This window comes from Hyla sarda, chromosome 4 (assembly GCF_029499605.1).
Source record: "Hyla sarda isolate aHylSar1 chromosome 4, aHylSar1.hap1, whole genome shotgun sequence".
NCBI classification, from domain to species: Eukaryota; Metazoa; Chordata; class Amphibia; order Anura; family Hylidae; genus Hyla; species Hyla sarda.
The window spans coordinates 78,563,464-78,591,262 of record NC_079192.1 but is presented as its reverse complement, the minus strand read 5'-3'; the positions used below and the strand labels follow the sequence as shown (position 1 = coordinate 78,591,262).

At 45.9% G+C, this 27,799-nt stretch overlaps 1 protein-coding gene across 3 annotated transcripts; it reads right to left on the bottom strand.

The window, feature by feature from the left end:
- Positions 1–5,953: 5,953 nt before the first annotated feature.
- On the bottom strand, positions 5,954–24,611 carry C4H2orf42 (chromosome 4 C2orf42 homolog). 3 transcript variants are annotated; one of them, XM_056571458.1, is made up of 9 exons: positions 24,533–24,611; positions 15,499–16,334; positions 14,703–14,828; positions 12,363–12,455; positions 10,438–10,542; positions 9,551–9,658; positions 8,009–8,109; positions 7,583–7,742; positions 5,954–6,901 (listed from the first exon to the last, which is right to left on the bottom strand). In XM_056571458.1, exons 2-9 carry the CDS (start codon positions 16,319–16,321, stop codon positions 6,690–6,692), a joined length of 1,728 nt encoding a protein of 575 aa, XP_056427433.1. In that variant the 5' UTR covers positions 16,322–16,334; positions 24,533–24,611; the 3' UTR covers positions 5,954–6,689. The 3 variants fall into 3 exon arrangements, with proteins under 3 accessions (XP_056427433.1, XP_056427432.1, XP_056427434.1); XM_056571457.1 differs by lacking the exon at positions 24,533–24,611 and adding an exon at positions 21,582–21,755; XM_056571459.1 differs by lacking the exon at positions 24,533–24,611 and adding an exon at positions 21,313–21,434.
- Positions 24,612–27,799: the final 3,188 nt, after the last annotated feature.

Below are 27,799 nucleotides of genomic sequence, written 5' to 3'. Positions count from 1 at the left end.
TGAGACTATAACTTCAGCTACAGTCCAAAAACGTCTGTGAAACACAAAACACCACGGATGTTTCTAGAGCCCAAGATAAAGTTTAGAAAACGTAATGTGCACGTAGCCTTAATATGCGCGCTCAGTCATATGGATATTCCCTCTAGAATTAAATCAATTAAAAGAACTAGACACATCTGAAGGAGAGAATAAAAGAGAGCACTCAGGTCCCCCATATTCTGCAATAAGATGTCACATGTCTAATTGATCATATAGAAGGAGATTTATCAAGTTCTGTAGATTTTTTTTGCGTAAAAGTCGCAAATACTTGCGCACGTGCGACTTTTCTATACATGCTGCGACTTTTTGATTTGTGCTTATTCCAAAGCACATTTCTGAAATCTGCTCACGTAGTAATTTTTTTTTTAACTTTGCATTGGTCATGTATTTATCAAATGCGATAGTCGCTATTTATGAAGGAAAAAATTGCATCTCCATTTAAAAGCCGCATATGTATTCCAGGTCCAACCTGCCTTACAGAAAGTGCATACGTCCGCAGAAAAGGAAATTAACACCCACTTTAACAACTGTTCTTGTTCTGCATCATGAAACAAAGCTACTACATTAATGTTAAAGGAGTAGTCCAGTGGTGACTCAGTGGTGAGCAACTTATCCCCTATCCTAAGGATAGGGGATAAGTTGCAGATTGCGGGGTGTCCGACCGCTGGGGCCCCCTGCGATCTCCTGTACGGAGCCCCGACAGCCCGTGGGAAGGGGGCGTGTCGACCTCCACAAGAGGCGGCGGCCGACACGCCCCCTCAATACAACTCTATGGCAGAGCCGAAGCGCTGCCTTCGGCAATCTCCGCCTCTCCCATTGAGATGTATTGAGGGGGCGTGTCAACCGCCGCTTCGTGCGGGGGTCAACACCCGCTATCTGGGCGGAGAGCCAGGGCCCCGTACAGAGAGATCGCAGGGGGCCCCAGCGGTCGGACCCCCCGCAATCTCAAATTTTTCCCTATCCTTAGGATAGGGGATACGTTTTTCACCACTGGACTACCCCTTTAATGTTAATTATAGAAAAAATGTAATATATAACTAATAACTATGAATTTTAGGGTTGAAAATACGCACCGCACACCTTGTTAATTTTAGGACATGTACATGCTGGCGTATACACTTCATTTTAAAATTAATGTTGTGTTAAAATAGAATAAGGCGCAAAATAATTGTGTAAGAATATGTGGCACTAAAATGTTTCCTAAAAAAGAAACATCCATAGTAATACAGCTTCATGCACATTTTGGGGTGAGTATGGATATTCATGGTGCGGCATAGTATGTTTTTAATATTTTTTTATTTCTGAGGAGGGTGGATGGGTTGTTGTGGGATAGTTGGAGTGCAGCTATTTAGTGCCAGTCAGGGTGTCACCCGATGCAGTACGCCTCCCTCCAGCGCTACTGGTAATAAAGGGTTGATAAAGAACTCTGGCTATTAACATAAGGGAAATGTTTTCTGCTTTTAAAAATGCTTTTGTAAGCATGTTTACCGGGTTTTGCTTATGTGTGATTTATCTATCTAGGTTGTGTGACTATTTGATGAATAGGTCGCACGTAAGCAAAAGTAAGTTAAAAAAAAATTGTCATATACAACCCATACGTTTGAAAAGAGTGAAAAAAAATCTCCTTCAAAGTGTTTTAGTGGACAAACCCTTTAAAAAATATAGAAAATGTTGCAGAATTTTGCAATTACTATGTCCGCTAAGCTATAAAGGTTTGTGCCAGATGTATGAAAGGAAATGAAATTTCCAGTTTCTGAAACAGATCCCCAGGGTTCCTTTGTGAGCGGAAATTACCATTGAGTGGCCTGATGTTCTGCAGCCTTACTGTCTTTATGTCTCCAATAAAAAAGGTTCCAGAAATAAACACTTATAAACTGACCATAAAAGTGGCGCAGAGATTGATCATTTCTAATTACAAAGACCACATGACACCACTGAACCGAGTGGAAGACGCTCAAAGGAGAAAGCAAGGGAGTAATGTAAAAGGGATGACAGGGTTCAGGAGGGGAAAGATAAAGCAGATAGTCCTCCAGTATGAGCAGGATGATGCGGTGGTACTGCTGATCTCTAAACTAATCCAACAAAGCTTTACACACAATATAACCCTACCACCAGACCACCCCACATAGAGGGAGTCCCCTTACTATTCATACTGACCACATTTATGTTTCATAGGACCACCCGTCTAGAAGACCATCTTCCACTGCAGTTTCTTGTCAAATAGGTTTTGGTAATATACGTGACATTTAGAATAGGCCGCAGGGAAGCACCACCATGATACTGATTTCACACGAAGGTGCAGATTTAGCTAAATGTAGTTGTATCAATAAAGCCGCCTAAGTCTATGTTCACACACCGATAGATATGAAATAGACTGACAGACATAAGAGAAATAGACAGACGAGAGAGAGAGACGGACAGACAGACATGAGAGAGATGGACAGACATGAGAGAGAGAGAGAGACTGACAGACATAAGAGAAATAGACAGACGAGAGAGAGAGACGGACAGACAGACATGAGAGAGATGGACAGACATGAGAGAGAGAGACTGACAGACATAAGAGAAATAGACAGACAAGAGAGAGAGAGAGATAGACAGACGGACAGACATGAGAGAGACGGACAGACATGAGAGACAGACGGAGACATGAGAGAGAGAGACAGACATGAGAGAGAGAGAGAGAGACTGACAGACAAAAGAGAAATAGACAGACGAGAGAGAGAGAGAGAGAGAGACAGACGGACAGACAAGAGAGACGGACAGGCATGAGAGACAGACGGAGACATGAGAGAGAGAGAGAGAGAGAGAGAGAGACAGACATGAGAGATAGACAGACGGACAGACATGAGAGAGATAGACAGACGGACAGACATGAGAGAGATGGACAGACATGAGAGAGAGAGCGAGAGAGACGGACAGACATGAGAGAGATAGACAGACAGACATGAGAGCGATAGACGGACGTGAGACAGACGGACAGACATGATAGAGAGAGAGATAGACAGAGACAGACATAGACGGACAGACGAGAGAGAGATAGACAGACGAGAGAGAGAGAGAGAGAGAGATAGACAGACATGAGGGAGATAGAAGGAAAGGCGTGAGAGAGATAGACGGACAGATATGAGAGAGATGGACAGACGTTAGAGATAGACAGATGGACAGACATGAGAGACAGACAGACAGACATGAGAGAGAGACTGAAAACAATGTGCAAGTCATGCTCATTGTTTTAAATGGGAGTGCAAGCTGTAGTTCACACTATAAATTGTAACAAGTTTTGAATCATGCATTTTAAATACACCATAGGATAATCCTCAGAATGAGTGTCAGACACAGGGTGCCGATTAGTCCTATTAAATGGGGGTAACCAGCGTCCAAGACAGATGCCATCTAAAGTGTCTATATATTACCAGTGTTTCCTAACCAGTGTGCCACCAGCTGTTGCAAAACTACAACTCCCAGCATGCTCAAACAGCCTTTGGCACCGGATGACTGGGGTGATGACTGGCGAGCAGGCATCTTATCGTTTATCCTTGGGAGAAGGGATAAGATATTTATGGGCAGAGTACCCCTTTAAGTGCCTCCAGCAGGATATGATCTGAGGAAACACAGACCTAACTCATTGGGGGACCTGAAGACTGGAGTTGAGGAACCATGGACCATGCAATCACTCAGACATGTCGTCATACTAAGAGCAGAGCTCGTCACCTTTCATCCGCAGAAAATACTTGTGCTCAGTCATTCCGTTCATATCTTAGAGCAGTATTTCCCAACTGGGGCGCCTCTAGCTGTTGCAAAACTACAACTCCCAGCATGCTGTCTGGGCATGCTGGGACTTGTAGTCTTTGCAACAGCTGTAGGCACCCCGGTAGGGGAAACACTGTCAAAGGGAGATTTGATGGGTCTACTAAAGGGGTTTTCCACGGCTTTTACACTGCTCAAAAAAATAAAGGAAACACTTAAACAACACAATGTAACTCCAAGTCAATGACACTTCTGTGAAATCACACTGTCCACTCAGGAAGCAACACTGATTGACAATCAATTTCACATGCTGTTGGGCAAATGGGACAGACAACAGGTGGAAATTATAGGCAATTAGCAACACACCGACAATAAAGGAGTGGTTCTGAAGGTGACCACAGACCTCTTCTCAGTTCCTATGCTTCCTGGCTGATGTTTCGGTCACTTTTGAATGCTGGTGGTGCTTTCACTCTAGTGGTAGCATGAGACGGAGTCTACAACCCACACAAGTGGCTCAGGTAGTGCAGCTCATCCAGGATGGCACATCAATGCGAACTGTGGCAAGGTTTGCTGTGTCTATCGGCATAGTGTCCAGACCAGGAGACAGGTCAGTACATCAGGAGATGTGGAGGAGGCCATAGGAGGGCAACAACCCCGCAGCAGGACCGTTACCTCCGCCTTTGTGCAAAGAGGAGCAGGAGGAGCATTGCCAGAGCCCTGCAAAATGACCTCCAGCAGGCCACAAATGTGCATGTTTCCACTCAAACGGTCAGAAACAGACTCCATAAGGGTAGTATGAGGACCCAACATCCACAGGTGGGGGTTGTGCTTACAGCCAAACACCGTGCAGGATGTTTGGCATTTGCCAGAGAACACCAAGATTGGCAAATTCGCCACTGGCGCCTTGTGCTCTTCACAGATGAAAGCGGGTTCCCACTGAGTACATGTGACAGAGTCTGGAAACGCCGTGGAGGGCGTTCTGCTGGCTGCAACATCCTCCAGCATGACCGGTTTGGCGGTGGGTCAGTAATGTTGTGGGGTGGCATTTCTTTAGGGGGCCACACAGCCCTCCATGTGCCTGCCAGAGGTAGCCTGACTGCCATCAGGTACCGAGATGAGGTAGTCAGACCCCTTGTGAGACCATATGCTGGTGCGGTTGGCCCCGATTTCCTCCTAATGCAAGACAATGCTAGACCTCATGTGGCTGAAGTGTGTCAGCAGTTCCTGCAAGAGGAAGGCATTGATGCTATGGACTGGCCCATCCGTTGCCCAGACCTGAATCCGATTGAGCACATCTGGGAGATCATGTCTCGCTCCATCCACCAACGCCACATTGCACCACAGACTGTCCAGGAGTTGGCGGATGCTTTAGTCCAGGTCTGGGAGGACATCCCTCAGGAGACCATCCGCCACCTCATCAGGAGCATTCCCAGGCATTGTAGGGAGGTCATACGGGCACGTGGAGGCCACACACACTACTGAGATTCATTTTGACTTGTTTTAAGGACATTACATAACGTTGGATAAGCCTGTAGTGTGGTTTCCACTTTGATTTTGAGTGTGACTCCATATCCAGACCTCCATGGGTTGATAAATTTGATTTCCATTGATAATTTTTGTGTGATTTTGTTGTCAGCACATTCAACTATGTAAAGACAAAAGAATTTCATACGATTAGTTCATTCAGATCTAGAATGTGTTATCTTAGTGCTCACATTTTTTTTTAGCAGTGTAGATTAATATCTATCTTTATGATAGGCCATCAATATCAGATCAGTAGAGGTCTGACTTCCAGCTGATTGGTGCTTGAGTGAGTGCTGCAGCCTATTCATTATCTATCAGCACAGTGCCATACATTGGGTAGTGGTTGTGTCTGGTACTACATCTTAGTCCTAAAAGCAAAATCAGAAATTTATGTCAGAAAAAGATAAAATAAAGTAAAAACATGGCTGCTTGCTTTCTTCCAGAAACAGTGGCACTCTATAGGTTGTATCGTATCTGGCATTGCAGCTTAGTTTAAATTCCCTGAAAAGTGGATGAACTGCAATATCAAAAACAGAGCTTTTTGGAAGGCAAAAACAGACACAAGTGACCCACATTGCTTCACACAATGATTACATGCAGATCCCGAAAATAGACAAAAGAACAGAAAGGACACTTGAGATCTCAAATGATTTATGTGATTAAAATTCTCATTTTTCATCTTCACAGGGATTGTATACTCCTTTGTCCGGTTACGCTAACAGTCATAGTCATTCCATCAGCATGATCAACTACAATTACCCCGAAAAGGGTTAACTATATACACTGGAGATAAAAAAGGGTTAAAGAGGCAGGCAGATGAAATGACAGACGGCAAATCTATAAAAGGTTTCGGCAGAAGAAACACTTCAGCTTCTGGTATAATATTCTTGTCATTCTTCAGACGATGGTCCCTTTGATATCAGTATACGCTGCCAGCTGTAAACCCACCGCCATGCTGGCAAAGCCAATGACCAGGCCACTATTTCACAGCTGAAGATGGAGGGCCGACAAAGTTTTGACAAGTGAATTCACAAAGCATGATATTTAAAACACTGCTTCCAAAGTCACAAGGCTATGATCTGAGCCACGTTGCGAACCATAAGTCCAATTCTTAATCTTTCATCCTTGGAGTTGATTGCTTATAACACCATTGGCTGTATTATGAAAACACAGTAATTCTATTTAAATACACACAAAAGACAGTGTACCATAGCAGCAAATTAGATTAAAAAAGGAAATACCCTGCATATTAATGCACGAGAAATGTCCCTGGTCCTGAATCTGTGTCTCTGGTGCTCTTCCTTTGGCAGCTTACTTCTTAACAGAACAAGATGGCAGCCACAGCGCCATCATCCCACTGATTCTCCTTTACAGAATTAATCAAAGGTAATTGTGGTGAGAGGTGTGATCTCCAGGGCATGTTCCAGGGTGGAGGGAGCAGGGTCTATGAATTCTGGCAATGGACCGTTCCGATGGTGGCCATATTCAAATTTAATGCGCAGCTCCCCAATCTTGGATAGAGGCAGAATATCTGGGATCCACTCAATAGTAAATGGGGTGGGATCCTTCTGATCTGGAGAAGTGTTACCTGTAAATGTGAACAGTGTTAAAAGGGGCATTTTCATTTCCAAATGTAATCCCCTATATCAGGATAGAGTACAAATGTGGAGGTCCAACACAGCAAAATTGTCAGCCTGATTGAACAATGCAAACTGCACATGCATGACCAGTGCTTCATTGATTCTTTATTGGGCTTTTGTACATTGCCAAGCTCAATGACTGGCAATGTTTGAAAGCCTCATCGCGAATGAATGGAGTGTAATGTGCTCTGTTTATTCTGGAAGACAATTTTGCTAAGACAATACCCTTTCCTGAGCAGTTTCCACCCTCAATAATGCAGCCATATACAAAAAAAATTATATGTGTGTTTACATTCAGTGCAAAGTAGACTAAATGAAAATAAATGGTTTTACTTTAATTCAAAATAATTCCTCATAGTTCATGCAAAAAAAGACACAGATTTCACCCAATTTAATTTCTACAAAATTCCTCACTAGAATCTAAATCCAAATACAGCAAGACTTCTTCAAGATGAACACCTAAAATTGTACAATGGGGATGGACTTCTCAAAGAATGCAAAATAAATGATAGAACTGAAAGGCTGGTCTGGATTAGGGGATATTAAAAGAGGTTTTAAGTTACAGTCAATGTTGTAAAGGTTATACATTGGCACCACTGTGTTATTAAGCAAGATTTTCCAAAACGTACCAACTTTTAGGAAAGTTTTCAGTTCAAGAGGGCGTATAGGATGCTTCTCCAGTCTGCCATAGGTTTCTGCAATGTTCTCCACTTCTACTTTCGGACATTTGAATAAATCAAACGTTCCATCTCTGTTCTGGACAAAACTTCGGGTAATTTCTAGGGGCATCTAAGCCAAAAAAACAAACAAACAAAAAAAACACAAGTCAATCCTGCTTCGGCAACTGCAGCTGATTGTATAAAAGGTGTACATCTAAGGCAGTGTGATGCCCTATGTGCACCTTTGTGTTCATTTTAATTTAAGTTATGACTTTTTAAATAGAAAAGAAATAAGAGACAGATCAACACAAGGTAAATAAGGTAAATGCACAAGATTTTACATAAGCATTCCTAATATGGTTTGTTTAGCAGCTGTAAAAAGTCCTAATGTCTTACCTCTGGGGTGTCGAAGATCTGTTTAACATGTAAAATGTTAGTGATGTGCCAGGTATACTTGGAGAAAGTCCCCAAAGGAAGTGCGTCCTTTCTTACAAAGGCTGGAATATACACATTCAATAAAAAACTGTTATGACAATAAGAACCCAGATAAATATTACATAGTAAGAAATGCAATAATCCTCGTCATCAATCCTTACATTTTTTTTTCCCCTTTTGTAAGAAGATAGCACACACACTGAAAATGCCACACAGGATTCTACACTCATGAGCACTTTTATGCCATTTTGCATAAAAGCTTAACCCAGTGGTCGCAAACTGTGGCCCTCCTGATGTTGCAAAACTTCAACTCCTAACATCCTGAGAGTTGAAGTTTTGAAGCATCTGGAGGGCCACAGTTTGAAACCACTGGCTTAAAACTTTAGCCTCGTGGTAATGACCGTTAAAGAGGACCTTAAGGCTAGGTTCAGACTACGGAATCTCCGGGCAGAAAATTTCTGCCCGGAGATTCCAAGTGCAGCCAGCACTGACTGAATCAGTCGGCGCTAGGACCGCACGGACACTGCAGTCTCCAATAGACTGCAATGTGTTCCGCGAGTATTTCCGCCTAAAGAAAGAGTAACGCCATTCTTCAGGCGGAAATTTCCAAGCGGATTTTCCGTTCACAAATTCATGCTTCGGAATTTGTGAACGGAAACCCATTTACTACACTATGCATTTTAGTAAGCGGAATTTCCGTCTGCAATTTCAAAGCGGAATTGCAGGCGGAAATTCCGTAGTCTGAACCTAGCCTAAAGGGTGTACTCTGCCCCTAGACAACTCATCCCCTATCCAAAGGATAGGGGATAAGATGTCCGATCGTGGGGCTCCTGCTGCTGGAGAAAAGTGGGCGGGGTTTCAGCAAATCTAGTGCGTGCGCGATATCACGGAATCCAAAGCGGCAGAAATATAAATTTTTGTGGCCAAACCAGCACAGACGCAGCACAAACGAATGGTGTATTTGTTTTTAAAGTTTAACAACATTTGGTGGAAAGTGGGCGGGGTTTCAGCATATCGAGCGCGCAATCTCTCGGAAACCAAAGTAGTGTTTTTCAATTATTTTTCTCTCCTTTTATCCATCCAGTTTCAGTGACTTGCGGCACAAACTCAGCGCAAACGAATGGTGTATTTTTATTTTTTAGAAAATCGAGCGTGCAATATTTCGGAAACCAAAGTGGCACAAACTTGTATATATTTGCAGCACAAACGCAGTGTAAATGATTGGTGTATTTCTTTTGGAAATTTTGGAGTGGAAAGTGGGCAGAGTTTCAGCAATTTGAGCGCGCAATATCTCGGAAATCATAGCGGCACAAACTTACATTTTTGCAGCAAAAACAAATGGTGTACTTTCTATTCAACTTTTGCGAACATGGGATGCCAACTTCACACAGGTTAATACTGATGCTTATATATCTAAATTAGCAAACTAAATTATTTAACCCAACTTGCATAAAAGCAAATGCTGCAGCTACTGTGTGACAGCTCACCAGGACCTTGTAGTACCTGTAGTGGAGTTGGGAAGGCGCATCCTTGCATTGCCCATGGACAGCCTCTGTGACAGAGCATCAAAGAAGGACTGGGGAATGTGGAAAACCAATGGCTCTGGTTTACCTTCAAGAATGAACAAGAAAAGATGTTAAAAAGGACACAGACTTTAAATTGGTCACATCATCAAAAACTTCACCTTGCATGGTATAGAGGGAAAACCTGTACTAGTGCCTTATGCACTGGTACCATAACCCTGAACACAAGTATAACCAGGCACCTGGAGGGATTGTGCACTTATTCAAGACTTCTGGAAATGCAGGAAAGACCTTGTATTGCAGGTTTTGGAATACTCCCTTCCCCTAATTCTAAAGGCTTGCTTGTTACCGTAAATATTTTCTCTTCCAACCAAGCCCCTTTTGAAGCTACTCGATTTCTTATCTCTAGAAACTGAAAGAGCTTGACCGTCCATCCTCTACTATGGATCTCCTGACTAGAAATCAGGATACTAGGGGTCCGGAAAATAAAAGTCCTATACAAGTCTAATGGACTTCTGGCATTCCAATATCTAATCGCATCAGTCTCGAGGGGGAAGTCTCGGGCTATGAGATTGCCAAGGACATTAAAAAACATATCCACGGCCCATCGTGACCGTACCCATTTAATGATGAGGAGTGTATACTACACTAAATGCTGGTACTTCTGGACAAGATTTAAAAAACATGTAAGCCTTCTTCCAGAAACCACACCATGTCTGTCCCCTGGTTGAACTTATTACTGCTGCTTAACTTAAAGTGAATTGAATCAAACTGATGTACTACACACAACCTGTGAACAAGTGTGGCACCATTTTTGAAAGAAAAACATGGCTGGAAATTTCCACCCACATGTATAGAGCTACTCACCATCAAACTGAAAATGCATGGTCTGATGGATCCTCTCTGTCACACTGGCCAACCAGTCTAGGAAGGTCAGGGATACCTGAGTCTCATTCAATAGCTGACTTGGCACTGAGAAAAGGATGTGAAGAAGCATTACTATCATTTTATTTCACGTAATAAGAGATTTTTGTGCAAGATAAGAAGCATCTCATTTGGTGATGTCTTTCGGAATTATAAGGCCTTGTTCACACATCCGTTATCTCCGTGCGGAATTCTGCCAGAGATTCCGGAGCAGCAGAGTCCCGTTTCAACAGGATTCTGCTGCGCTGAGCACACGTCCGCAATTTCCGTGTCCGATGTTTCTGGCAAAGAAATTCAGTTTTCCGTGTCTGCAGAAAGAATGGACATGTTCATTTTTTTCTGCGGACACCACACAGAATGCATAGCCGTCTATGAGACGGCGCATTCCCAGTGCGGTCCTAGCGGGGGCTTATTCTGCCGTTGCCCGCACTCTCCGGAATGTATGCACAGAGATTTTCCATGTGGACATTCCGGACATGTGAACATAGCCCAATTGTACAGCCACTGGACACCACATGCGGCCGATTGCACAACAGAACCAGTAGCAGCAACACAGTCCTGCAAGCATGCTCCCCAGAAGGGAGCCTATGGAGAGTAAGCCCTCAAACGTCGCAGAACCCCTTTAACCAATTCACCACCTCTCGAATTTTGATTTGTGGCTTATGTTTTCTTGTATTTCACCTTTTTTGAGTCTACACTGCTGACTGTGCAGGATCAAGAATGTAATCATTTAATAGTTCGGACAGTTAAGCACACGGGGATACCAAATATTTGTTACAGTTTTATATAAATATTGTGAAATTAGTGGTGATTTAACCTTTTACAATTTAACACATTTGTTGGCAACCCTAGGGGCCTATTATAATCCATCAGTAGATTGCTTATTTATATTGATGTAATGCTATTGTCAGTGGTCTTCAAACTGTGGCCTCCAGATGTTGCAAAACTACAACTCCCAGCATGCCCGGACAGCCGTTGGCTGTCCGGGCATGCTGGGAGTTGTAGTTTTGCAACAGCAGGAGGGCCACAGTTTGAAGACCGCTGCTATTGTTTTCACAATCTCCGATAGAAGGAACACACCGAGGCCAAGGCAAGGCTCGCTCCTCCCCAGCAACCAATTGGCACTGCACGGTTACATCCTATGAGACCACTGGATACCAGGAATTACCGGCAGTTAATGTTTAAATGCCGCAATCGCTACTGATCGCGGCATTTCAATGACGGCCATTTGAGCAATCTCTGATAGCAGCGGGCATCTGCCAGTTATGAAGTGTATCCGACTCATGGCGCCCGCCATATTTTCCACCTTACCCATGAAGTCCAGGTATCTCAGGAAAGGGTTAAAATGGACAAAACTGGACTGTACATCTGTGTCATGCACGCAATGCTATAACATCCAGGAGATGTCCTGACACTGCAGCGGCCAATCACCACCAAATGAAGTCTGCATGGACAGTATGTTATAGTGTTGGCTCTTAAACTGCAGCCGGAAAGATATAATGTTGTTTGTTTTCCAGTATTAGCTATAAAAATAAACGTTAGGTAAGAGACACCTGTCTCTTAAAAACAAAGCTTCTGACAAGTCATAGCTACATGTCAGAAATTTTGATTGGTGGGGGGTCCAGGTAGAGCGATCCCCAACAATTGCCAAAACCAATGGGCAGGGGCGCTCAGCCTAGCACTGTCTATTGATTTCTATTTGGTACTGGTTGGCTCTGCTCTGAGAATGGTGCAATTGGTATAGTGGTATTCAGAAAGTTAATGAAGTTTCTTTTGACTTTATCAGAATATCTATAAACCTTAAAAGTTTAATGCTTCACAACATCTTCTGATTAACAAGTTAGTTTAAGTTATAAAAGAAAATCTACCTGGTCTCTTTGTAGCAGAATTAATTGCTGGCTTTTTTGGGGTCATTTTCTTCAGACAGGGAATTGCCACATCTTGACCTACAGAGTTTGCACCTGACACATAAGGAAAATTCATATTAAAGACCTGAAACGTCACTGATTAAATCACAAACTACAGTCAGATCTACATATTATGCAGTGTTTGTGTTGCTCCTAAGGCCCCGTTCACACTACGGAATTCCACTCAGAATTTCCACTGCATGGATTTAACATTGGTGTCAATGGGTTTCAGTTGACCTGTTCATACTGCAGAATTTCCATAAATTTTAGATTCCGGACCTGCCAAAAAACCCACATGGATTGCACTGCAGGTCCGAGCGGTCATATTGTCGATTGATATTGGTGGCAGCTGCTGCATACAAAATGTCCGCAAAAAAAATTCCTGGGCTGAAATTTCGTAGTGTGAACATGGACATGGCCCTTCATCTTTTATAGGTGGAAAATTAGTGCTCCATCAGGCTCATCTATGCCAGTGTTTCTCAAGCGTGGTCCTCAGGAACCCCCAAAATGTCAGCTTTTCTGGATTTCCTTAGTCTTTCACAGGTGATATCATTCTGGTCAGTCAATCAGACATCACCACAATTATATCACCTGTGAAAGGCTTAGGAAATCCTGAAAACATGACCTGTTGGGGGTGCTTGAGGACCGCACTTGAGAAACACTCATCTATGCTTTTGCATCTTCCTAGACGTAAAGAGGTACTCCGGCGGAAATTTATTATTATTTTTTTTTTTTTAAATCAACTGGTGACAGAAAGTTAAACAGATTTGCAAATGACTTCTATTAAAAAATCTTAATCCTTCCAGTACATTTTAGCAGCTGTATGCTACAGAGGAAATTTTCTTTTTGAATTTCTTTTGTGTCTTGTCCACAGTGCTCTCTGCTGACACCTGATGCCCGTATCAGGAACTGTCCAGAGCAGCATAGGTTTGCTATGGGGATTTTCTCCTGCTCTGGACAGTTCCTGATACGGGCATCAGGTCTCAGCAGAGAGCACTGTGGACAAGACAAAAAAAGAAATTAAAAAAGAAAATAATTAGCTTTGTAGCATACAGCTGCTAAAAAGTACTGGTAGGATTAAGATTTTTTAATAGAAGTCTACAAGTCTGTTCAACTTTCTGGCACCAGTTCATTTAAAAAAAAAAATATTATAATTAATAATAATCGTTTTCCACCGGAGTACCCCTTTAATATTCATTGGTAAGTTGATAAAACCATACTCTGTGTGCTCAGCAGAAACTAAGAACACATCACTCAGGCAGGAGTTTCTGCCCCTTTATTCTAACAATCGGTGGGGTTCTCAGCAGCAGGACCCCCACCAATCACAGCTTCTGACATGTCTCTATGACAAACATATTTTGCGTTGTGTCGAAGCTTATGTACACTTTAAACATTTCTCCTCCATTTTTTAAGTGGCTCCCGACCTTCACTCTAATCTGAATGTGGCTCACAAGGAGAAAAATATATATGATTGGCTACCTCTGCTCTAGCCTATCAGTAACTCACCGCTTACCTCCTATGGGGCCATTCAGAACTGTCAGCAAAACGGTGGATTGGCCCTTAGTTCAGTGCATGGATGAATATATATGGAAATAAAATAAGGGGAAACTAAATATTTTAATTGGAATAGGTTATTAATACAAGACAACAAGAGTTACTTTCATCTACGCTCCTAATATTAGCAATTCTTTTCATTTTTGTCCTTTATTTTATAAATCTGCTATAGAGCCTTCCCAATTAAAACTCATACACACTACTGTATAAACCAGTGTTTCCCTACCAGGGTGCCTCCAGCTGTTGCAAAACTACAACTTCCAGTATGCTGGGTGTTGTAGTTTTGCAACAGCTGGAGGCACCTCGGTTGGGAAATAGCAGTATAAACCATTGTACATAGAGACCTGACAGACAGATGAGGTCTTAAAGGAGATCTGTAGTGCTCTGAACTTTATCCCCTATCTGAAAGATAGGGGATAAGTTTTAGATCGCAGGGGGTCCGAGCGCTGGGGCCCCCGCGATCTCCTGTACGGGGCCGCGGCAATGTACAGGAAAGGGGGCTTTCCGTCCCCGCATGACGCGGTAGCTGGCACACCCCTCCACGAATCCCATAGAGATACATGGAGGGGCATGCCGGCTGCTGTGTCATGCGGGGACGGAACGCCCCCTTTCCTGTACATTGCCGCTGCCCCGTACAGGAGATCGCGGGGGCCCCAGCGCTCGGACCACCCGCGATCTAAAACTTATCCCCTATCTTTCAGATAGGGGGATAAAGTTCAGAGCACTACAGATCTCCTTTAAAAGTACCTGGTGACTCCTCATTTCTTGGTTTCTTAGGTTTCAGCATTGGGGAAGATTCTTCATGTATCTGTACCACAGTCTCCACAGTATCCATCTTATGGTCCGTCTCTAACACCGTAATCTCTTTAACACCTGTAGATTTGCAAGGTTGAAAAGATTAATTTTAAAAAGCAACTAGAACAGGGATTCACGGAATATTTTTGTTTGTAGTATCAAGTAACAGTTGCAATCTATAGGCGTGCATCAAACCCAAAGTATTCCTCTTGTAGCTCAGAGCCCTAGCCTTACAATGAAATGTTGCACAACTGAAGAGTTCCACTCGGTACTCGAGACTACACCAATGTTTTCCAAACAGTGCATCTCCAGTTGTTGCAAAACTACAACTCCAAGCATGCCCAGACAGCCTTTGGCTGTCGGGACATGCTGGAGTTGTACTTTTGCAACAGCTGGAGACACATCGTTTGGAAAACACTGCTCTACACTCTGCTGTATATGTATGCTACTTACAGGGTAGGACTGCTTCTACATGGGACAATGTTAGGCTCTGTAAGAATTGTGTTTGTGGCACCCGTTAGAGATCTACTTATTTAGGCCTATGACTTCTACCATACAGTGGCGTTTGTCTCCCATAGGGTCCCATTGTAAGAAAAACATACACTGTTCGGTATGTCATTTTGTGGCAGACCTGCACCATGTCAATTGGCTTTTTACCCCTCATGTGACGGTTGCCACAGGAGAATTGTAGCAATACATGTGCCCATTAGTAGGAAGATGTCAGATTTCTTTCTGCTACTTCTCTCACCTTCAGACATGACATAGAAATATTCAGTAAATTCCTCAGTAAGGCTGTCATCACTGGCAAAGGCCCCAAGGCAGGTGTAGAAATGCACACATCTATCCTCATTTTCAACCTTTGAAGATGTCGCTTTGGTGGTTTTTTGGGCTTCGCAGGAACACTGAAAAAGGTGGTTGGATCCTTTATGTGGGCCAGATTTTTGTGTGAAATACACATGGATGTAGCCCAGGCTGTGCTGTGGACTAGGTTTGCATCGCACTACCAGGACAGATTTGTTCACCCTCTGAACCAGTGGCCCCATGCACTCACTGGCTAGTACCCAGATATCCTGCTTGATTTCTGTTGGGATCTGCATAGCATTCAACACTGAGCTTTTAAGTGGCAGTGGCTCAGCTTCAATATGGCAGCTCATCGCCTGCTTAATGTGCTGACACTGGTTCTCTACCACCCCTCGAACGGCTGCTTTAAGACAAGACGGCGCAAAGCAGCGACCGGAGCTGATCTGAGTGATGATTGTCCCTTCTGCAGTCTGAATAGTGGTCTCAGAAATACCGAGAACCACCAGACACCTGTGATCAGGACCTCTGTCCCTTTGCCTCACTGAGAATATCTGCATATCAGACCCAGTAAGAAGCTTCACGGCATCTCGAGGTGGAGGCTTGTTGTTTCGACATCTGAATACAGTGCCACAGCTCTTGTTTTTGCAACTCAGGCCACGGGTTCCATTGTAAGTACCACAGTGCGGGCATTTCCGTACACCTCGCAAGGTAGGTTTTCCCAGGTTAGAGAGAAAGTCAGGGACTTTTGGTTTCCCAGGACTTGGTTCCATGCCGGTCTATACCCTGAAATGACAATACAATTACAATGACTTATTTCATCATGTACTACCTTTCACAGAAGAATGGAGAGTAAAAAACAATGCTTTAAAAGGAAAGTTACACATTCTGCAATATTAGGTTAGTTCATCTACATTGGCACCTTAAATGGGTACTCAGCCCCCAGACATCTTATCCCCTATCCAAAGGATAGGGGATAAGATGTCAGATCGCCGGGGTCCCGCTGCTGGGGACCCCCGGGATTGCCACTGCGGCACCCCGCTGTCATTACTGCACAGAGCGAGTTCGCTCTGTGCGTAATGACGGGCGGTACAGGGGCCGGAGCATCGTTACATCACAGCCCCTCGTGACGTCACGGCCCGCCCCCCCTCAATAAGAGTCTATGGGAGGGGGCATGGCGGTCGTCACGCCCCTGCCATAGACTTGTATTAAAGGGGGTTGGCCGTGATGTCACGAGGGGCGGAGCCATGACGTCACGCTGCTCCGTCACTTGTATCGCCCGTCATTACATGCAGAGCGAACTCGCTCTGTGCAGTAATGAATAGCGCGGTGCCGCAGCGGCAATCCCGGGGGTCCCCAGCAGCGGGACTGCGGCGATCTGACATCTTATCCACTATCCTTTGGATACAGGATAAGATGTCTAGGGGCGGAGGGGTATTCAAAGAGAAAACATTGATCTGCAGTACCAGACACAGGGCTGTATACATAGAAGGCAGTGAATCACCATGGCTCCTTTTTACAGCTGATCAGTGGAGTCATATGTTGATGGCTTATCCTATGTACAAATCATATATTATTCATAATATATATATATATATATATATATATATATATATATATATATATATACACACAAACATATACATCCATACAGTACAGACCAAAAGTTTTCACTGAAGGCATCAAAACTATGAATTAACACATGTGGAATTATATACATAACAAAAAAGTGTGAAACAGCTGAAAATATGTCATATTCTAGGTGGAAAGTAGGGATCGACCGATATAGATTTTTTTAGGGCCGATACTGATAATCTGCGACCTTTCAGGCCAATAGCCGATAACTTATACCGGAATATCGGTATGAGTTATCGGCTATTTCTGGAACCCCCCCGCAGATCAATTATTTAAAGCGGGCGCTTTAAGTCAATGAACTGCAGCGGCTTTTGCAGGGCCAGAGACCGCCGCCACCACCCGCTTCTTTCCCCCTGCCTGTCCTGGTGTCCTCCCTAGTCCAACCCATGGCTGCCGCTGCCCTATTGCCTCCCCCATCCCCGGTTTTATAATTACCTGTTCCCGGGTTCCACGCTACTTCTGGCTCCGGCGGCGTCCTGAGCTGTCACTGTGCGCACTGACGGTGACGTCAGGTTGAGGACGTCACTCGTCATTGCGCTGCGCAGCGCGCAGGAGCCAGAAGTAGTGTGGACCCCGGGCCCCAGGAACAGGTAATTATAAAATTGGGGATGGGGGAGGCAATGGGGCAGCGGCGGTGGTCTCTGGCCGGGGAGGCGGGGCATTATCGGCAAGGTAATTGCCGATATCGATAATTAGAGATGAGCGAACTTACAGTAAATTCGATTCGTCACAAACTTCTCGGCTCGGCAGTTGATGATTTTCCTGCGTAAATTAGTTCAGCCTTCAGGTGCTCTGGTGGGCTGGAAAAGGTGGATACATTTCTAGGAAAGAGTCTCCTAGGAATGTAACCACCTTTTCCAGCCCACCGGAGCACCGGAAAGCTGAACTAATTTATGCAGGAAAAGTCATCAACTGCTGAGCCGAGAAGTTCGTGACGAATCGAATTTACTGTAAGTTTGCTCATCTCTACCGATAATGTTCAAAATCGTGAATATTGGCCGATAATATGGGCCAAACCAATAATTTGTCGATCCCTAGTGGAAAGTGTCCCCAAGTGCAGTCAAAAAAACCAAGAGCTACAAAAGAAACTGGCTCACATGCGGACTGCCCCAGGAAAGGAAGACAGAGTCACCTCTGCTGCGGAGGATAACAGCAGCTCAGATTAGAGACCAGGTCAATGCCTCACAGAGTTCTAGCAGCAGACACATCTCTAGAACAACTGTTAAGAGGAGACTGTGTGAGGCCTTCATGGTAGAATATCTGCTAGGAAACCACTGCTAAGGACAGGCAACAAGCAGAAGAGACTTGTTTGGGCTAAAGAACACAAGGAATGGACATTAGACCAGTGGAAATCTGTGCTTTGGTCTGATGAGTCCAAGTTTGAGATATTTGGTTCCAGCCACCGTGTCTTTGTGCGACGCAGAAAAGGTGAACGGATGGACTCTACATGCCTGGTTCCCACCGTGAAGCATGGAGGAGGAGGTGTGACGGTCTGGGGGGGGCTTTGCTGGTTGGGATTTATTCAAAATTGAAGGCATACTGAACCAGCATGTCTACCACAGCATCTTGCAGCAGCATTCTATTCCATCCGGTTTGCGTTAAGTTGGACCATCATTTATTTTTCAACAGGACAATGACCCCAAACACCTCCAGGCTGTGTAAGGGCTATTTGACCAAGAAGGAGAGTGATGACCTGGCCTCATCAGTCACCAGACCTGAACCCAATCGAGATGGTTTGGGGTGAGCTGGACCGCAGAGTGAAGGCAAAAAGGGCCAACAAGTGCTAAGCATCTCTGGGAACTCCTTCAAGACTGTTGGAAGACCATTTCAGGTGACTACCTCTTGAAGCTCATCAATGAGTATGAGTGTGCAAAGCAGTAATCAAAGCAAAAGGCGGCTACTTTGAAGAACCTAGAATATGACATATTTTCAGTTGTTTCACACTTTTTTTGTTATGTATATAATTCCACATGTGTTAATTCATAGTTTTGATGCCTTCAATGTGAATCTACAGTTTTCATAGTCATGAAAATAAAGAAAACTCTGAATGAGAACGTGAGTCCAAACTTTTGGTCTGTACTGTATATACAGACATATACTGAAGACAACAGAAAATTCTTGCACTCGCCGCAAGGTAAGGGACTTGAAGCTCCTATATGGAACAGACCGGAGGACCGGGACTGCAGCGATGCGTGGACACTCAGAGGCGATCACCGGTAATTTCGCGCGAGGCCGGATGAAGCGCACCTTGCGTAAAAATTACGGGCGATTGCCTCTGAGCGTCCACACATCGCTGCAGTCCCAGTCCTCCGGTCTGTTCCATATAGGAGCTTCAAGTCCCTTACCTTGTGGCGAGTGCAGGAATTTTCTATTGTGCTTATTATGTTCTAAGGCTATTCTTTATCTACATCCTAGCACCACGGGGGAAATATTGTGGTTTTTCTTTATCTGCTGTGTTGCTGTTCCACTTCAGCTCAGAAGTTAACCCCCACCTAGCCAGAGACAAGTGGTGCCTTCCCCATTTCTCTGCACACACGTGTATATAATATATATATATATATATTTTCCTGGAATACATTGAGAACCATACATGTTTATTTGAATCCCCCCAAAAATACACGATTCACTGATCACTCCAGCACGGACAAGTGCAAAACAACATTCAACAATAATATATAATGGATGGTACAAAGGCCTTTATAATTTTTAAATGGAAGAAGTTGGGAGCAATTCAAGGTCCTCCTAGAGTTTTAGTAAGAGAGTTGACCCAGAACCCAATGGACACTCCATAAGGTCAAGCATCACTGTACCACATCACAATCTGGGCTTTATGGTGTTTAAGAAGCCTCTCCTTAGTAAAAAATGTTCCAACCCCCAAATCTTCTAAATGAGCACCCCAGTTAGAATTAAACCGTGGGTCAAGTATGTGCACCGCCACTGAATTCATTCACTCTGGAAACCACTAAACACTGTACTTGACTGTTTTCACATCTTCCATAGAGATCTAATGAATGGCATGGCAGCAAGCATAACCCAGCATTGAATTTTAATAGAAGACTGGGGTCCCCGTTCTTATGATGTTGGTGGTCCTAGAGATCAGACCACCCCCTCCACACCCACAATCAGCTACTTATTCCCTTGTCTGTGAAAGATGACACAACAACTAGGGATTCATGGACCCAGGGCCCTTGCTTTAACTCTAGTATCATAGATTCTATATCTATGGCTATGTCCACATTGCCATCAGGTTGTGCTAAGGGGAGGTCCATTAGCAAGTCCGTCATAACGATGGAAGCTTAGATAAGAAAAAAAAAAAAATTTCTGCTAAACTCCTGTATCCCTGACGGACTCCATTCAAGTCAATCGGATCCGTCAGGATCTTGTGGAATAAGTTGTACTCCGATCCGTTTGGAAGCGGTTTGGCTCAAAAAAAATAAAAAATAAAAATAAATAAAAAAGAGGCAAGTAGACCCAGTGTGGGACAGAGAACCACAGCAATGTAAACCTAGTCTAATAAGGTATTTTCCCTCTACATGTACACTCTAGAATAGAGTTCCCCAACCAGTTGGCCTCCTGCAGTTGCAAAACTACAACTCCCAGCATGCCCAGACAGTGCTACAGCTGGAAGAACACTGGTTGGGGAACACTGCTCTAGAGCAGTGTTTCCCAACCAGGGTGGCTCCAGATGTTGCAAAACTACAACTCCCAGCATGCCCAGACAGCCTTTGGCATGCTGGGAGTTGTAGTTTTGCAACAGCAGGAGACACCCTGGTTGGGAAACCCTGCTCTAGAGACCATGCTGCCAAACCCATTCTTCCTTTTAGTTTTGGTTGTAAACCCCTTATCTGTACCACAACAATGACAGTTCATAAGGGATGTCCTGACATATCTTGACAGTATAGGGACCTGCAGAAGGAGCATGGCCACCATTCCCAGCATTCCCCAACCCAGTGTTTTCCAAACAGTGTGCCTCCAGCTGTTGCAAAACCACAACTCCCAGTATGCCAGGACAGCGGCTGCTGGGAGTTGTAGTTTTGCAACAGCTGGAGGCATGCAACTCCACTCTAAAACTGTGACAAAACTATATAAATATCTGTGACACTGTATTGATACAATACTAATATATAACCAGTAACTGTAGAGAAGCCTTCCCTCCATACAGTCACAGTGTAGGAGCCCTCTGTATAAAGGTCACAGGGCCCTACAGCAGCCCCCTCCTCCATATAAGCGCTCTACATCCACACAGCAGCCTGGAGCACAAGAACCGCCTGCTGACGTCACTTCCGGTCCCTGCGCCCACCGGTGCCCCTGAGTCCCGTTATATACCAACCGCCACTCCCGCTTCCCCCCTCACTAGATACGGCCTGCCCCGGTGCTCCACCTCCTCCCCTTACCTACCGCATGCACACCGGCTGGGGCCCTTCTGTTATCGGCGGGGCCCTTGTCTTCCCTCAGACCCTCCGCCGGAGCTCCTTACAAATGCAGCGAGCTCTGTAACAGAGGGAGTGATTGCACCGCGCTGGTCACGTGGGCGGCGACGTCACCGAGGGGACGACGGGAAATGTAGTGCGCTTCTGGAACGCTGTGCATTGTAGACTGTGCGAAGGAGGAAGGCACTAAGGCAGTGTTTCCCAACCAGTGTGCTTCCAATTATTGCTAAACTACAACTCTCAGCATGCCCGGATGGCCTTTGGCCATCCGGGCATGCTGGGAGTTGTAGTTTAGCAACAGCTGGAGGCACACTGGTTGGGAAACACTGCACTAAGGTGTCAGAGCTGTGCACAACTACAACCCCCAGGAAGTCTTGTCACTGACAGGGAGAGCGATACACCTTAGTCAAATATTCTTATGCATTGTTCCTTACAATAGGGCCCATGGGGAGACTCACTTTGGAACTACACCTAGGTAGCGAGTTACCGTAACGTCCGTCCACAGCGTGGGAAGTGTATGGTAATTGACCCGACATAGTAGTAAACCATGCAGACAACCGTCCGGCTGACGGAATTCCTGAATACTCATGGTCACACCTTCAACCCTCCCACGAAGAGTGTGGCCGAACTAACGGGCGACCTGGCGGTACAGGAGACCCAGTAGACAAAAGTCTGTCTGACTGTCATCAGTCCCTAGGACCTGCAGGGACCCTCATTCAGATTCCTTACACCAGCAGTGAGGTACGGGAAACCTGATCATGCCCGCGGCAGTCCAGAGATTGGAGACCGATGGCGGTAACGACCATGCAAACAACAGTCTGGCTGAATAAGTACACATCCAGGCGCTGGCGAAAAGGGGACAGACGGATAGGCGATCATTGTGCCCCTCTGTCGCCTGTGGGTGGGAGGGGAGGCCTAGGAGCCATGGATAGTATCCCTGCCACCCTGGGAGATCGGGGGAGGTTGAGTAACCTAAGATTGTATCTCCCGTTGCCCCGTATAAAGTCCATAGGACACGCTGGGACACTTCTTCGTACACCTCACGCAGCAGTGGGGTACTGGAACTCCAACCACAGCTATATCAGCCATGAGATGAGTAACAGGCGGCGGAGGAAACCATGCAGACTAGTGTCTGGCTTACTGGTATGGGTCCATAGTGTGCAACGGGTCACTCCTTCGGATACCTAGCACAGCAGTTGGGTACCGGAAATCCAGCCGCAGATAAATCAGCCGTGTGAGGAGTGACAGGCGGCGGAGGAAACCACGCAGACTACTGTCTGGCTTACTGGTATGTGTCCATAGTATACAGTGGGTCATAGTAGACAACGGGTCACTCCAGTGGACACCTTGCCTAGCAGTGGGGTACCTGAGTGACAGGTGGGATTATAGTGTGACATAATGATATCAGGTGCAATCCATGCCCACGCAGGGACACTTCCACAAAGACCTGGCACTAAACATGAGGATCTGGAGCACTAGCATGCTGTGAAGGAGGAATCCTATTTTATGAGACGCCAAGAACACCCCCTTGATGGGCGATCAGCGAACCTGACAGAGCGACCTCAACGTCCGCCAGGATGCAAAAGCTCTACAAGAGCACCTGACCAGTGTCTAGTCTCAGTAGGGAGGGAGTCGGCACGACGGGCATGGTATGGCACTCAGTGGTAGGGGAGAACAGTTAGTGAATACATCCCCGATAGTTTCTAAGGGATTGAGAATCCCTGGCAATAACCCGCCATGTCGGTGCGCATGCGCACCCTGACAGAGTGAGAACCCTGCAGAAAATAGGGAACTTATAGCAAGACGCGCGGCCGCCCCCTCTGTCACCCAGCCGCATGAAACGGGCGCCTGCCGCACTATCAGCGGTTGTTAAAGGTACAGGGATGGGCAGGAAGAAATCTAACAAGGTGGGCAGCGGCAGAGGGTCTCCACAGCAGATGAGGGAAGGCGGCCAGGACACTGAGCCTGGCCGCAGGTAAGAGCAGTAAGCAGGCTGGTGGGCCCGCACTAAGGAACACGGTCGGCCGTGTGGGACCAAAGATCCTCTGCCTGTAGGACTCCGGTCAGCCTAATAAAGAACGTGGCCAGGACACTGCGCCTGGCCGCAACATAATAGTAGTAAGCGGGCTGTGTGCTCTGCTGCGTGGGACCGGAGACCCGCTGCCTGCAGCTTTAGGTCTCCGGTCATTTTAATAAAGAATGCGGCCAGGACACCGCTCCTGGCCACAACTAAGAGTAGTTAGCAGTTTATTGCGCCCCCCACTGTGGAAGTGCATGGCTGCGTGGGACCGGAGACCAGCTGCCCAAAAGATTGAACCTGGGGCAGCAGTAATGAGTCTCAGGCCGAATGAGAAGGGAACACGGCCATACATGTGGACATGTGGGGCCCGAAGTGGGGGAGGGCAGGCCCAACGGACTGTCCTCTCCAAAATGGCGCCGGAGGCCATGAGGGGTCTGGGCACATCAGAGAAAGGGAACCCTGGATGAGCAAGGGAGAGGGGAAAGGGGAGTTGTAGTACATGTGGTAGCTTGGGGGTGTAGGTGGTGTAGCTGTGCAGTGATGAAAGGGTGTTGGATTAACCCTTAACTGTCGTGACGCCAGGGTGCGGGTTCTTCCTATATATATATATATATATATAATGTCCTACCGCAACCGTCCCAGGAACGATAGGGAGGAATAAAAGATTGTCCACAACAGGAGGTTTAGTAAACTGTGGATAACTTTACTGCAGCTTTTATGCAGGCTGATAACGGCAAACAGTCTATACAGAAGAGTAGTCTGTAAGTTCCTAACGGTTGGTTGGGACCTTGTAGTATATAACTCTGAGTCTGGAATTACGCTGTTCCGCTGGATTTAGGGGAATTGTTTAGGTCCAGCAGTCACGCAGGATTAACAGGATTTAGATTTGGTAGACTCACGGTTAGTAAGTTGCAGCAGTGATAGGCTTCAGGCCTAGTTCTGTCTTTAGATTTGTGCTGAGCTCCGCTCGCTGTCATATCCTGGGGAAAGCAGAGAGAGAGATTGGTTACAGCGCCCCTATATGGAGAGGGGCAGGCTTAGAGCTTATTGGTTCCCACCAGATGTCAGTCCTTTCACAAAGCATTATGGTACATCATGTGACCACATCACGTGCCCTGTAAGGTCCTTAAGCTTAACTTAAAGGAGAACTCCGGAATGTAAAAATTGTCCCCCATACTGCCGGCAGTAAAAAAAAATAAAGATGTACATACCTTCCTCCGCTCCCCGGGGCCTCCAGTAACCGGCCCCGGTCTCCGCCGCGATCCTCTTCCTGTTTGCCGGTGGTCGGAGTGTCTTACTGTGCTCAGCCAATCACCAGCCGCAGTGAAGTCCCGACTCGGCCGATGATAGGCTGAGCGGCAGTGTGACATTTTCGGCCCCGGCAGCAGGTGCCGGTGTAGTGAAGAATGTTGTGTCCTGAAGCGTTCTCACACCTATCGCCGGCCGAGTCTGACTTTGCTGCGGCCGGTGATTGGCTGGGCAACCAGGAAGAGGATCGTGGCGGAGACCGGAGGCCCCAGGTTAGCGGAGGGAGGTATGTACATCTTTATTTTTTTACTGCCGGCCGTATGGGGGACAATTTTTATATTCCGGAGTTCTCCTTTAACATTAGACTTAATGATCATGTGACTTAAGGTCCTGGAAGTACTATACACACAATAGAATATATACACTTTATATACATCAAACATAATAAAATTAAAGAAGGAAGAGGTGACAAGGGGTTAACCCACCAGGAGGATCCTACCGATACATAGGAACTCTGACTTTGGGGACTTAGCACACAAGGTACGGTACAAGGTACGGTACAAGGTACGGTACCGGGACACCACATACATACTCACCCATGGCTCCATCTTTACACACTCACCTTGAAGTCTTCAGCCAGCTAAAGGCCGCGCTGCATCACGCCAGGCTGCCATAATGAGGCAGGCAGGGGCAAGTGGGGGACCCGGACCCAAGGTACTACCTCCAGGCGCTGGCCATTGGCAATAAGGGGTTGGCGACCCATACTCTTATGCACCGTGCCCCTTTGTCGCATGTGGGAGATCAGGAGATCAGGTAGCGCCATGCTCCGGTCGCCCAACATAGAAAAATAACAAAGGAAAAAGAACCTAACTAGACATACTGAACTAGAAAATAATAAAATTAAAGACCAAGTCTGGGAGAGCTCCCAGACATGTGTCTTGCCTCCTACTTACATTTGCTAAAACTGGTTACGTCACTTCCAGTGGGTGGGTATATCCTGCCAGAAAGCAGCCAACTTTTTTTTCCTAGTGTCATCGCCTCCTAGTGACAAGAGCATATACCCATCGGTTAACGTGTCCCCCAATGAAGATAAATTGACTTGTTCATGTCAGAGGAGAATGGGCAAACTGGTTCGAGTTGACAAAAAAGTAACAGTGACTCGGTTAACCAACATATGCAGAATACCATCTCTGAAACATGTCCAACCTTGAAGCAGATGGGCTACAGCAGCAGAAGGCCACACCTGGTGCCACTCCTATCAGCTAAGAGCAGGAAACCTGTACCACAATTCATGCAGGCTCACCAGGATTGAACAATGGAAGACAGGAAGAACGTTGCCTGCAGGGCCGGCATTAGGACGGCTGCTATAGTATTTGTAGCTGGGGGAAGCAGTGTAGCTCTGCAGCATTCAGGATTGAGCCACGATGCAGAATTCAATCACATAGTGCTGGCTAGGGATCAACCGATATCGATTTTTTAGGGCCGATAACGATAATCTGTGGAGGTCAAGACGGATAGCCGATAATTTATACCGATATTCCGGCTATATATCTTCTCCTGCCTGTCCTGGGGTCATCCTGAGTCCTACCACCACCGTCGCCCCTGCTTCTCTCCCCCTGCTGGTCCTTAGTCCAACCACCGCCGCTGCCCCATTGCCTCCCCCATCCCCGGCTTTATAATTACCTGTTCCCGGGGTCTGCGCTACTTCTGGCTCCGGCAGCGTCCTGAGCTGTCACTGTGCGCACTGACGGTGACGTCACGATGAGGACGTCACTCGTCCTGTGCACAGCGTAACACAGGACGCCGCAGGAGCCAGAAGTAGCGCAGACCCCGGGAACAGGTAATTATAAAGCCGGGGATGGGGGAGGCAATGGGGGTCTCTGGCCGGTGCAGTGGGGGGCTGGGGATGGGGCATTATAGGATTATCGGGCAAGGTAATTGCCGATACCGATAATGTCCAAAATCGTAAATATCAGCCGATAATAATAATAATCGGTCGATCCCTAGTGCTGGCAGTGGGAGACTCCTTTAACACCCCCCCCCCTCCCTCCTTCCTCCATCTCCTCCTGCTGCTGCTGTCGCACAGTTTAGCTGCCTGACGATGGGGGAGGTAGTCTGTAGGCCCCAGGAGGCATGAAAATCTAGCAGCTCCTAATGCACCCAGCCAGGCTTCAATAAAAGTAGATGTAATGTGTAGATGTACATGTGTGATGTAAACAGTTTACCTGTTACATGTATTTGTTTACAATGTGCTGTATGTGTGTGTAATGCATCTATGTATATACACACGTATGATATTTGTGTGAGTATGTGTGGTGTCCCGGTACTGTACATTGTACTCTACCTTGTGTTGTATGTCCCCAAAGTCAGAGTTCCTTCGTCCTGATAGGAGTCTCTTAATGGGATAACCCCTAGTCACCTCTTCCTTCTTTAATTTAATGTGTATATTGTAAATATTTTATTTTATAAAGGTTACTTCCAGGACCTTAGGTCATGTGATCTACAGTAAACGTGTTATGCTAAGGTTAAGGACCTTCCAGGTCACGTGATTGTGCCACCTGATGTACCACAATCCTTTGTAATAGGACTGACAGGTTTGGGGATCCAATAAGCTTTGAGCCTGCCCCCTTGCCATATAAGGGCTCTGTTTCCAATCATCTCTCTCTTGGGTTCCGGACTAACAGAGAGAACACAGCTCCGTGTATACCTACAAGACAAATCTAGGCCTGAAGCCTATCTCTTCAGCATCTTGCTAACCGCGAGTTTATCCAACTCTCTCCTAAAATCCTACGTGACTACTGAACCTAAATCAAACCCGTAAATTTAGTGGAACAGCGTAAAACAAGCCTCAAAGCTCATTCCCTACAAGGTCGCATCCAACCTGTGAGGAGCCTAAGTACCGGTCCTCTGTATAGACT